This window comes from Pithys albifrons, chromosome 1 (assembly GCF_047495875.1).
Source record: "Pithys albifrons albifrons isolate INPA30051 chromosome 1, PitAlb_v1, whole genome shotgun sequence".
Taxonomy (NCBI): domain Eukaryota; kingdom Metazoa; phylum Chordata; class Aves; order Passeriformes; family Thamnophilidae; genus Pithys; species Pithys albifrons.
In genome coordinates, this window is record NC_092458.1 from 76332673 (window position 1) to 76346234 (window position 13562).

A 13562-nucleotide genomic window follows, 5' to 3' on the forward strand; every position below is an offset into this window, starting at 1 on the left:
ATTTGGTTTTATATAGTACTTGGTTAGTGAAAGGTGCTTGAGAGCATGTTTCTGTAGCAGCAAATAGGTAGTGTCCCAGAAGTTTTTACTGAGCTAAAAACATTACAAGGACATAAACTTATCAAGAGGGAGTGTCAGCTGGGACAAATGGTACATTTATTTCTGGAGTGTGGGGCTTCTGTCCCTGTTCTGTTCCTTCTGTTCCTTATTCCTTGAAATGCAATGAAGAAGCACCTGTGGTATGTTCCATAATGAAATGAGCCTGTGCAGCAGATTTGCTTCTCTTCTGATAAAATTCAAACTTTCCTGTCCTGTTTCAATGGCTGATCAGGAAAGCAGGCAGAGTGTATGTCCTTGATTTCACGAGAACTGTTGCAAGGAGAGCTGTAACCATACAGTGACATTACATGGTGAAAATGTTGGAAGTGCCTGGGAATCGACTGTTTGATGTGAGCTCTCATGGCTACAGGTCAAACAGCTTTTCACATTGGAAAGGTCCTCAAACTTTGTAGCTCGAGTTAAACTCTGTGGTGGATTTCCACACTTTGCTAATTAAGATTTTTCAGTGTTTGGTAGTTAGTAAACACTTAGAGACCATTCACTTAAGTGTTGGACTCAATGATCCTTTTGAGTCCCTTCCAGCTCGAAGTACTCTGTGACCCCATGTAGTGTTTAACATTAGTCACAAGCATTGCTTGACTAACACATCAGCCAGAGAAATAACTTGTATAGCCAGGACACCAGTGCAGCCTTGTTCCTCCTGATAGCCTACCACACAGGTAGTAGTAGAAGGTGGGAAAGAAACAATTTTACTGAGGTAGTGCAGAGGTCAGAGCCCAGCTTCCTCCCCTGCAGCTGTGGGGAGACTGATGCTCATCAGAGGAGGATATTGTTACTATTTTTCCATTAAAGTGCAAAGGTAGGGCTCCATACTTTCTCTAAGCAGATCTCTTTAAGGTACTGTTCACTCTGAACTGTCAAGCTTCACCATTTCAACTGAAAACTTGGCAGTAGCTGACTTAACATTTGACTGGATTCTCGAGCGGGTTGTGGCGCTGAGTTTCATGTGCTCACCTGACTTAGGAACTGTTAACCAAGGACTTCTTTAAAGCTAGCTTTAAATATCTGTAGAAGAGCAGCAGTTGTGCGAGTGACTGCAGTGCAGACATAATCTTACCTTGCTAAAAATCCAAATGTTGATGTTTTAAGGCCCACTGCATCTGAAATGTCTCTTTCTGCTCTTTATCATAATGAATGCAATGGCAGTACCAAAGAAGAATGGTGAGAGAATGCAGCCTTGGTTAAAAATTCTCTCAGTCTGCTTTTACAGTAACCTGCAGATAAATGTATCTTCTTTCCTATAAACCCTTGGTGATGATGATCTCTGCTGAAATGCTGTAGCACTAGAACTTTTCGTACCGTGAATTGCAAGAGAGTCCATTCATGGCTTTCTTTTAAAAATTGTTGGAGTACTTTGCTGTGTACTACTCTTACATTAGTATTTCAAACATTTAGCATCTTGGAAATACTTTTAAAAAAAACCAAACGCAAACCCCAAAAAACCACTATACCCTAGGCCATTTTCTTAACAATAGGAGGATGCTATTAGATATTTACAGGATGGATGAATACCATTCTATTTTGTTTTCTTACAAGGCATGTATTTTCAGATAATAATTCTATTAAAAATTTGGTAGAGCATTCTTGAGAAACAGTTCTGCCAGAGATACATGATAAATTTGCATAACCCTAGGGGTCTTTCTCTCTTTTTGTCTTTTAATCTCCAGCAGTTAGGCCTCTCCGACTGGCAGTATGCCCAATAAATCAAATGTGTGTGTGTTTATGAATTGAAGTATTTAACCATTCAATTACTGTACTGTAAAGAGGCTGTGTGCTCAGTAGTTAATTGAGGTATTAATTCAGGCCTGTCAAAGCAGCTGCTGTTCTATCTGCACTTTCTAGCAAACGCTTGTTCTACCTGTTGGCAGTGGTTTGCTGCATGGTTCCAGTGGGGAAGTTGATACAGTCTCTCTAGAGGAGGATGGAGACCACACTTGCTGTCCTTACCCACACTGGGCCTACAGCCTCCTGAGCACATGGGACCCCACTGGCAGAGCAGAACCAGGCTTGGTTTGATGGGCTGTGCTCAGGCAGGATGAGGCAGCCCTCTGCATGGGAGGCAGTGGATTAAAGGATATACCATGCTGCTTCAGAGGCTCTTTATTAACATACAGTGCTCTTGTCCTGCTTGATGAGGAGGCAGATTAATTCAGTGCAGTTTTGCCAATTCAGTGGCTAAAGGCTGTGTTCTCCAAACTAGATAATACTGGTCTGTCTAGTGTATGTTAGATTTGGACTAAACCTGAAGGTGGAAAGGAGCCAAGGTACAGATAAAACAAGTCCCAGCTAAAACCGCTGAAGTTTTTCACTGTAACTTTTGCTCTTAATATCTGATGAAACATAGAAAATGCTCTTCTACTGTGCCTGTAGTATTTTGAGTCATCTAGACACTCACTCAAAAGATCTGTCCTGAGGGCATTTGTTGGGGAGCACACAAGTTCCAGTGTAACTCTTGGGTATGCAGGGAGGGAAGGAGATGAAGTTCTCCAGGGGCACATGAGGGAAGCATTGTCTCTCTCTTTTTTATTTCTTTTCCCCTGTTGATTTTTTTGGGTGTTTTTTATGTTATTTTGTTTTGTGGTTTTGTTTGGTTTTGTTCTTGTGGGAGTTTTGTTTTTGTTTATTTGTTAATTTTTGTTTTTTGAAGGCTGAAGTAGACCAGAAGACCACTTGTTGTCTGCTGGTGGTACATATCTTGCCTAGCTTCAGACCCCTACCTGGTTAGCCATGGATTCCTGTTAGTCTGTGGGGGACATTTAGGCCTTTGCATGGCACAGTTGATCTCATCCTGGCTTAGACATCACTTTTTTTTTTCAGCTGTAACCAGGATCCAGCTCGCTAACGTTGATTTCGGTGTCTGCTTTTGGTCAGTTAAGGTTCATCCTCAGTATCTGATAAGGATTGGGGCACGAATAAGGACTCAGATTTTGAGGTTTGCCTTAAATTAAATGGAAGTGATTCCCAAGCAACAAGGAAGTAGAAGAAGTTGCTCTTTGTCTTTCATCCTTTTTATGTGTTAATAATCAATGTTTGGGTTTGACTTGGCACCATTAGTTGAGCAGATTTTCTTATGAAGATCTTTACATTTTTCCAGTCAGGAGTGTCAGCCTTACTTTCCCAGTTAGATGTACTCTGTACTTAAGTTACTTCAGTCAATCTTGAGTTAAAGATGTGTCTTTTACATGATATATTTAGGTCTATTCTGAAAAAAATGCAAAATATAGTTCAGGTTTCCTAGATAAAGAAGTGTTTTTCAGCACATTCGTTACTCTGACATTTGACTTGCAGTCCTTGCCTGTCTGCTCCCAGTTGCAGCTGAAGGTTGGTTTTGGTTCACAGAAATTATCTCCAGGACAAGCAGTGCGACACAGCAGTGGGAATAGTAAGAATGCAGATGTAGACTTTCTTTATAAAAAAGGCAATAGGCTTTTCTGCCAGTAACATCATGTTCACTTCTGAGTTTTAATTCTGTAGGTCCAAGTTACCAGATATCTTTCAAAGATTGAGGAACTGCTGTGGGACTCCTACTGCCTGGCCATCCATCTTGGGTTGGGTAGAAATTGCTGCCCTTTGGTTTCTAATTAGTGTGAATTGTGTTCTTAATAGCTGGTGGAGGGATGGCAACTTGGGATAGGCTTCCTTTTATTGTGTGAAATCTAAAAGGGCTGTAACCTGTTACCAAAGCAAAAGCTCCCCATCAATTGTGCAACACTGGCTCTCTTCCCAGCTCTTTGCACCACTTCATCAGCTGTGAGGCACAAAGATGCCAAATTTTTATTGTTAAAAGTGATTCTTTTAAGTATTTTGAAATGCTGTTCCATAAAAAAGATTTTCTGCTGTTTGACTTTCTCTGCTAATTTTCATCTTTATGGCTTAGTTTGCATGTTTGGAGTTGTACAGGCTGTTAAGAGGAAGAAACTCTTGCAAAATCCCTTGAAATACCTCTAACAAATGACTGCAGGCTAGGACTTTTACTTTGTGAACTCGTAACATTTTGACATTGTTTGTTCTGAGCATCTCTCTTATTGCTTCTAGAGGTACGTCCAGGGTTTAATTATAGAAATGGGTCAGTCGTACAGAGGAGTTCTGCCTTGTCATCAAATAAAGTGTTGTGCATCATTCAAATTATTCCTCTTCACATTTTTGGTTTTTGGCTTTTCTTGTTTTGAATAAAGGGACACCCTTCAATTGTGTATCCAAATTTTTGAAGTTACAATGCAAACTTCATTTGAGATGAATTGCAACTATATTCTGAAGCTATAAAGCTCCCAAATTTATTAAATTAGATGCAATAAACAGATTTTTTTTTCTTTAAAAAATGATTCATCAATAAGTGTTTGTCAATACATGTCAAAATTTCACAGCTTTGATGAATGTACTTTTTTGGTCTTCTCAGTCAGAACCTCCCAGGATTACTGGCATGTGAGGACAGGTAAACTGTGACTATTTAGCTTTCCTTTTAGTCAGCAAGGCTATGTATAGCTTTTAGCTATTATACTAATCCTCTGTACATTTATGAAAATTATTACAGTTTCTACCTAAAATGAATTGGATGCATCCTAAACTTCTGCCAAAGTATTTCTTCTGCCTAAACATTTTTGAACTGTTCTTTCTTTGCCAGAGTTAGGTGGAAAAATTAAAATGCAACTTGGATGCAAAGAAACAAACACAATCCCTCCTGCAGCCTAAGGAAGGGTAAGAAGAAAAGTAGAAGCAAAGACAAAATCAGTGTTCAGACAACTTTTTTTTTTTTTGCGTGCTTTCTTCTGTCTTCAGTGAGGATGTGATGGAATGAGCAGGTGGTCCAGTATGGCTGTAAAATTGTGTTAGAATTTACTGAAACCCAGAACATCTGACTGTGATCAGAGCCAGTGAAGGTAGACCCTGCTCTGGGATCTCGGAATTGAAAGTGAAAATGTGGTCTGTGAGCCACTGGGAGTGGGAGAAACAGTCTGTAGGTAGGTCTTTAACCAGCAGCAGTAGCAAATAATGCTGCCTGTTCTGTGTGAACCAAAACACAAGGCATTTGTGTCTGTCAGTCAGAAAACCTGAAGTGCAGCATTAAGTCTGTGAGACTGAACTGGTGTGTTTTGGGTTTGAAGAATTGAGAGATAAAGGTGAAACTGGGTAAAACAGATCCCTTTGGGGAGATTCAGCCCCAGACAGGGAGTCCTAAATCCTGTTCTCCATTCCCACCCAGGTGACTCAATGACAGTCTTGACTCAGATTATTGCTGCAGATGATCATCTATAAAGAGATAGAGCCCTGAATTTAAATAACAAAGATCCTTATAAATGTTAGATAGTAGCAAAGTTGCTTGTAGTTTATGAGAAAAGGTGTAATAAATAATATATACTCATTACCTTCCCCCAAAAAACATTTCTGCTTGTTTAGGAGTTTTTTCCTCAAGAAAAGCTAATTTTGCAATACCTTTAGGGTTTATGTTTGATCTGGTGCTGTTTATTATGCTGATGTCTTTATAGAGGTGTCAGGTTTTGTTACAGTGAAGGCTCTGAGCCTCTTCATGAGTGTTTCCTGGATGCTTGCACTGCCCTGGGAGTTCGCAAGGACACAAGTGGCAGCGTTGTCATGGCTCACAAAATCCCGTCTTGAGGTGCAAAATGTTTCTTCCCAGGGGATTTTTTTTTTCCCAAGAAGCCATGACCACCTTGATGTCGAGTTCAGGATAAATTCGTTTTTCTGTGCAACATGTGTGAGAAGCACCTACGCACCTGCAGTAGTGGAACCACTTGCTTCTTGCCTGTGTTTTCTGCATTCACAGGTATTCAGAAGTACTTCCTAAAGCAGCTGTTTAATCAGCCCTGCCAGCCAGCACCTCCATTTTCAAATAAAACAACTTCCTTTGACAGCTTGCTAAAAATAGGGTTCTTTAAACCCTGAGGACACAGTGATTCATGTGTGATAGCGAAGAGGAAGAAGGGTTATTTCTTTTGATTTAGGCTTTGGAAGGAAAGCCACTGTGCTTGTTCCAGTGCCAGCTGGGCTCATGGTTGCTCCCACTTGGACTTCATGGCCTCATCGTCAACCAAGTGGCTCTGGCATCCCTTGCTCTGCCTCGGCAGCTTGGCAGCTATTTGAGATGCAAGTGCCATGTCCCAGTGCCCATCTTTGCTCTGGAGGGAGGGTGCACAGTCACTGCCACAACTGAAAATAAACCCTTGAGATGACAACTTGCAGCTTTTGTCCCTGTTGGGTTTGTGCAGAGCTCGCCCAAGGACAAAGGTATTTCTTACAATTTGTAAACAAGCAAAGGGGAAGTGCTTCCTCTTTGTCACTGTTTAAATTCCTGATGAAGGTTCTGACACCATTGCAAGTGCAGTGTAAGGACAGGAAGAAGTCACAGATACAGCTTATACAGGCCTGACTTTCCAAGAATTCCTGCAGCAGCTTTGCAGAGGTCTCATTCTGCTGTCTGACACCACAGTGTACGACTGCTAAAGCTGCTTCCAGGCTCTGGCTCACAGTGGCCCCTCTCTCAGTAACCTGCTCGGGTGCAGTTTTTTCTCCTTTAAAGCTCTTCATCATCTCTTTCCTCCTGAAGAAACAGCCCCCAGAAAGGCACTAGTCTTCATGTGAATGGAATTGGTTGCAAACCTTTTAAGATACTTATTCATACTACAGCAATGCGCTTCTGGAGGAATGTGATGCAGAAAATGGCTGATACATGTGCGTATGGCATTTTAGTTGCTGAGCAACCTCTTTCTTGCTTCAGTCACTTAGCATAAGAATCCAACTTCAAATAAGATACTTGGGACCCTGACTGACTTAGTGATAGCTAGTGTAACCTGCAGAGACTGCTTGGACATGAAAACAAAACTGCTTTCTTGTAAAACAAGAAGCTTTGCAAGAACTTTTGCCATAAAGGACCATATTCTGCAATGTTGCTTTCTAATTCCCATACACATTTTTTCATATTTGGGTTCTTGAGTAGGCCTTAAATCATTGTTCTAGATAAAGCATGCCCAGGAGCAGTGGTTCTTATCTACAGCTCCACAAAGTTATCTTTCTTAATGCTTGTAAACTTCCCATGTTTTTATTAATAGCATCCTGAGAACTTGTGCAACCAGATAATGTTTGCTCCTTTTCTCCTGACAACCTTGTTTTAACCAGTTTTAATAAAATAAAAGCTTTGGCATGAAGGCAAAATAATCTTTCGTGTTGATGGAAGGGGGAAGAGCATACACTGCTAATATAGAAAAAACCAAGTTCCCTGAAAGTGTGCAGTGATAAGACTCGCCAATGTGAACAATCATGTTTGGGCCTTTGGTTTTTTGTTCTTGTTTTAGTTGTTTGTTGGTGTTTTTTTCCAGGCTTGTGTTATTCAGAACTGCTACTACCAAAAAGGAGCTGGGTTTGTTCTTTTTGTAATAGATTTAACACACATTTTTCATGTCTGACTATCTTCTTGGCTTTCTGTCATTATTCATAGGAATTAATTGTTGATACTTGCCTGTATTCATCCACCCAAGTACCGTTTCCTCCTTTCCTTCTCAGCAGTAGCTTATCTGCAGGGTCAAAGGAGTAATACCAGTCACATTGAATGGGAAAACAGGGGAATGGAGCCCAAATCCTGCTAGAAGCAACACAGGGATTTTTTTGCCTTGGTCTGGCCTTGAGGACCAGCTTTGCAGAGCCCAGAGAAGGTACAGATCAGAGGGCAAGACGGAGAACTCAGTGGTTCAGCTCTGGTTTAGACCTGTGCTCCAGCAAGAGCTGACAGTGTGCAGCTATCCAAGTTGTGTCACTCACACAAGCTTCTTCCTCCAGATTATTCAGTATGAAATAAAGGTTTTAAACTTTAATTTCCAGATAACTTTTACAGAAGAAGTAAAATGCAGCATTAGCAGCAATCTTGGAAAACATGTCCTTTTTTTAGTGTTGGCAGAAATGACTGGCTGCTGGCAAGATTGTGTATTTGAAGACAGAAGGTATCTTCCTGTGCCTTGTGTAACTGTGTGAGGAAGGAGTTGCATGTGTATATACCCAATATCTCTACACCCTACTTTATATTGAGTGCTCTTTATGCATAACAAGTATTTTACAGGGGTTTTGTGGCTGTGACAGCAGTTAAGTTGTCTCCTGTCTGCTAGGCTTCAGTCAGTTGATCCAGCTTATTTCTGCATCTTTTGGCAGCTAATTGTTCCAAAGTCACAAATTTAATTGTCCTGTGAGAGTTTGCTTTGGAACATCTTTCCTGAATAATCGCTGCTGATTTTTGCATGTTATTTTTTAATCTAATTTAGAAAGGACAGGATGTTTTTAAGGATCAGGACAATAGCTACACAGCTCCAGTGGCTTGATTTTCCTGTGTGGAAATCAGTGGCACATTCATTCTGAGACTGGCACTGCTGTTTGTGCACACAGCAGTTAAGCTTAAGCCCCGCTGGTAGAGGTATTTAAGGGTCATTTGTTATGGAAAACCTCAGACTTTTATGTTAGGGGCACAAAATATTTAGTATGCAAATCCAATACTCCTGTTTATGGATAACATATTAAGAGTCACCAACGCTGTGGTGCAATTAAGGACTTGAGACAAGTGTGCAGTCACCCAGATAGGTGGAAAATAACCATAAAGAGGTAAAGAAGAAAAGAAGCAACTGCTTCAAATTACTGCAAGGGAAATTCAAGTTAGACATTAGGGAAACTTTTTAACAATCTGAGGGGTTAGTCACTGAAATAAATGACCCATGGAGACGGAGGAACCTCCAGGAGGACTAGACCAGCATTGGTCAGGAATGACAACAGTGCTGGTCCTGCCCCCGGTGACCCAGAGGAGCAGGCAGCCTCCCCAGGTCCCCTTCACCCCTCTGGCTGACATCAGCCATGCTGTAAAAGGCTCCAGAGTCTCTAGTAGTTCAGTTTCTTATCCCTAATAAATCAAAAAAGTCCTCTGGCTCTTGTTACGCTATCGGCTTATTCTGTACTAGGTATACCCTCGTGCCTTGTAGCTGGGGTTTGCACACCAAGGCTTGTGCTGCATGCAATGTTCTCCAGACCCAGCAACAAGGAAGGTGGCCATTTCATCAGGTTTCTAGAACAAGCCTGTAATTGGGTCTTGCTGGTTTGCTTGAACTGTGGTTTTCATGCCAATATTTGGCACACAAAATGCTTATGCTCTTCGCAACACTAAAGATCTCATCAGTTGCTGATACTGAAAAAACCCCAGCATCTTGCTTATAATTTCCCGAGTGTGGCTTTTTTCACCCTCAGTTTTCAAACTTCCATTCAGACCAGTAAATGGCTAATTTTAGCACTATGCCAGATGTTTTGTTGCTATTGTCTATGTATCTTCAAGCTGGTCTGTAAATCGATCAGGATTAGATTTTGGGAGGGGGATTGTACCTTATTCCTTGCCAAAACTGGTGCCATTCCTTCATGCAAAGTACAGGGGATGAAAAGCTGATCAAAATGCAGTGTGGTGGCATCACCTCCTCAATGGGCTGTAAAACACCCAGGTGGCTTTGGGAAGAGAACCGAATCCAGACCTTGAAGATCTCATCTTGTGAGAGAAAGCAAGTTAGTATGTTACTCCTGATGCTGACTGAATTATGTGACTATTTTACAGGAAAAGAGGGTACAAGTCTCCCCACCACTGACAAGAGGACCAAGTGCCTTTATACCAGAGCACGAAGTAAGTTTGCAGTTGGGCCAGGCGGGTGGGAGCTTTTAAAGTAGAAATACAGGACAGTTCTATGACACTGCTTGTTCCATGGTACCCAGGTGAGCTCTCTTGAGAGCAAAAGTGATGGTTTCTCTGGAGCAGGTTCCAGTGGGTAAGAACCACCCTATTCTTGCATACAAGTGGTGCCGTTTGACATCTTTTCAGTCACCAGCACTCCCAGAGACAGCCATGAGTGACAACTCTGCTCTTCTCAGGCTGAGGTCGAACACATTACTCATAAAGGCAGATCTGAGGGGAGGCCTGTGCAGTATTGCAGGAGTATGATTATACAGCTCTGAGAGCAGTGTCTGACCTTCAGTTTGAGAGAACCTGCAAGTATGACTTCACTCCTTAGACTGTAGCTGTGGCTCTTGAGAGAATTTATAGTTGAAAAGCATGGTTGGATTTAAGACTCAAGATTCCTGTGCATGATGTAATGTTCAGGGTAAGCTCTGATTTGCAGCTTGCTGCAGTAGATAGGAAGTTTGCTGTGGTGATGTTCTGTGATCTCAATCTTCACACTCTTATTCATTGATCAGTTAATTTAGAGTGGTCGACTATAACACCGAGACCTTTTGTTTTGTTTTGAGTAGTTGCTAAAGGCAGATAATTCACATACTAGAAGGGCCAAAAAGACATTTTAAAAGATGAGATAGCTGCTGTTCTCTGAGTCTCTCTCCATTTATACATCAGCAAGGTTTCAGTTTAAAAACAGAGAGGGTGTAAAGGTCAGCAACAAGAAAACATAATGAAGCAAAAAGAAGGGAGATCAAAAAGAGTTTTAAACTTGGGAAGAGAGTAGAATGAGTTCCAGCCAGTCAAATTTGTAGAGAGAGAGAGAGAGATACAAGATGAAATTGAGATGCCAAACTTTGTAATGACCTAGTTTTTCTCATAAAGTCAGTAATTGTATTAAAAGTGGGAAAATAAATGTAGTTAAAATTGTAACATATTTTGAGAGGATTGTTAATGAATTCATTTCACAGCTGAGAAACCTGGTAAAGGCACTGGCCAAGGGTGCAGGAGGAATTGCTGAATGTCTCTGGGTAACCCCAGCAGTTGCCCAGTACAAGCAGAGACCCTCCAGCTGTATGGATAAAACAGATATTCAGTATCACAAACAAATGCTACCTGTGGTTTGTTAAGCAAACAACCACCTTTTTCCCTCGTTCCTTGTCATGAAATAGTGCAGCAAACAGGGAGGTTTTAGTTAGAGACTAGTAACATGCTGAATGTCTCACAAATCTTGATAATAACACTGCTGGTGTCAAAGCCTGCTTTATTGTTGTAATGGAAGGAATATGAGCAGAGCACTAACAACTTAATTGTAAAGGTTCCTGTTAAAGTACCATAAGGCTTTAAAGGCAGAGTGAAAAAAATATATTTATGGATGATAATAAATCAGGAGGAAATACATGCACAGTATGGAGAGGATAATAATAGAGATAGAGATAAATCTTAGAAATAATAATGTAGCATATTATTATGCCTAACATAGCAACAGTGTGGTCCTACATGATTGTATTTTGATTCTGTCACAAGAATTTCTATCCATAATTTATACTTTTACAAGGAAAATCCCTGACAAGCTGATTAGAAACCTATGTTTGAAAAGTATGATTTCCCCAAGAAACCACTAAATGAGACAAAGATCTCTTAAATACACTTGCTGAAGAATAAGGGGGACTCCCTGGAGTACTGTGAGGAATGTACAGTAATAAGTGAGATAAAATGATCTCTAATGTGTGAAGAAACTTCTGACAGTAAAAACATTATCAAGAAAACTGAGAAGGCATCATTTTGAGCACAAAACACAGAAAAGTGGCCATAATGAAGATACACAGGTAAAAATTATGGAACTGTCTAACTGTGTATCTGCTTCTTCCCTTTCTTTCTGGGCCCACAAGTTAATATAGGAAAGTACAGTGATGAGAAGTGAAAGTGTAGCATATTGTTGGTGTTTTTTTATATGTAACTTCTAGATAGGATCTGATAGATAAACAGTCTTGAGGCACAGTCCACTCATCATCCCATCATAAGAAGGAAAACATATTTTAAATAGAATATTTCAGCAAAAACATTGTGTCTTCGTGGTTTTAGGCGCTTTCTAGTTTCATGTGCAGTAAGCCAGATAAAATGTGTTCTCATTTCATGGTGTTTGCAATAGTAAGCTGCCTGGTTTATTACTATGCAGTGTCAGAATAAATACTAGGTACTCTAGTCTTGTGCTTGTAACTTCAGTGGTGAACATGTTGAGAATGGCTGTTCTTGGTGATAAACACTGAGTAATAGCAGTAATACTGTGTCAGGGCTTGCAGTGCAAGAGCTACTTATTCTTCTGCTGTTTCATTTCATCTTGTGCCCAAGGTTTGGATTGGTTGGAATAATTAAAGAACAACTTTTGTTTAAAGAAAGCATTAAATTCCTATTCTAAATAATACTTGAATGTTATGGACAAATTAGCATTTGATCTCCTCTTCAATTATACAAGCATAGAAGAGGTAGGTTGCCAGGCTGTTCTATAATTTGGTTACGTAACCCAGTTCCTCTCCCTTAATTTTGAAATTTGTTTCAGAGCTGAATGCTCGGATAGTGTGGGCCCATACAGGCTATCTTTCATAAAGGATTTACTTTCCATTTAGCTTTTACTTCCAGCTCTCTGTACAGGTTGGACTTTAAACATCTGTGACCTTAGCTGTTTTGGAAAGATCTACAGAAAAATGTTTTTGTTTTTTGTAGAAACATTAAAATAACAGAGGTTTTGTGTAAAGTGCTCTTCAGGTTTCAGTGTGCAAGTAGGATCTCTGTATGTGTATTTGCATATATGCAAGCATGTATGTTTATAAATATACATCCAGAGCTCCATCATTGCCTTTAAGTCTGTACACAAGCAAACCTTTCATACCACAGTATGTTTCACTCTGGGGCTAAAGCTAGAGAAAGTCTCTTTCTCTGCTAAAATGTGTTCATCTTATTTTTAAGGTTATGCAAGCAAATGGTTTGGATGAACGTACTAATCTTCTTGTGGAAGAATATTCTACATCTGGTCGCCTGGATAACATCACACAGGTCATGAGTATCCATAGTCAGTACCTGGAGTCCTTCCTCCGCAGCCAGTTCTACATGCTGCGCATGGATGGGCCCCTTCCTTTGCCCTACAGGCACTACATTGCTATCATGGTATGTACCGACAGCCTCTGTATCTTCTGCAACATTGACTTCTGTATTCAAAAAAAGAAGGGGAAAAGAAGACTTTAGGAAGGGGAGATTAGTGTGATACTTTGACAGGAAGTGATTTTTTGTAGTAGATTTTATCAGAATAAAGAATGCCTAGCCAGAAGGTTTTCAGTGAGAAAGGAAAATGGGCAATGTACCTCATTCCTTGTTTCCCACAGTGCTGTATTTCTCACATGCCCAGCAGTAAGATGAGATGCACTGGACTCGAGTCACAACAAATTGCAGGTAGACACTAGGAAAACAGTTTTTACCATGAGGATGTTGAGACATTGCAGTGGGGACCAAGGGAGGTTCTGTGATCTCCAAGGGTGGAGATCTTGTCTGGGTAAGGCTCCAAGCAACCTAAGTCAGCCCTACTGTGAGCAGGAATTCTCCTCCAGTGCTCTTTTCCAACCTAAATTATATTCTGCAACTCAGAGTAATCAAATGTATTTTTATTGGAGAATCCTCCATACTGTATAGAAATACACTGCAATATAAAACAAGGCTCTTTGGAATGAAATTGCACTTAAAACATTGGGTT

At 40.5% G+C, this 13562-nt stretch overlaps 1 protein-coding gene across 2 annotated transcripts in view; it reads left to right on the forward strand.

Annotated features, from left to right (window-relative positions):
• The window catches only part of SESN3 (sestrin 3), a 46127-nt gene that overhangs the window by 14453 nt on the left and 18112 nt on the right, over positions 1–13562 (forward strand). For both annotated transcript variants that reach the window (XM_071555422.1, XM_071555430.1), the window contains exons 2-3: positions 9707–9772; positions 12785–12982. In XM_071555422.1, the coding sequence (XP_071411523.1) occupies positions 9707–9772; positions 12785–12982 (264 nt within the window). The remainder of the gene's footprint in view (positions 1–9706; positions 9773–12784; positions 12983–13562) is intronic.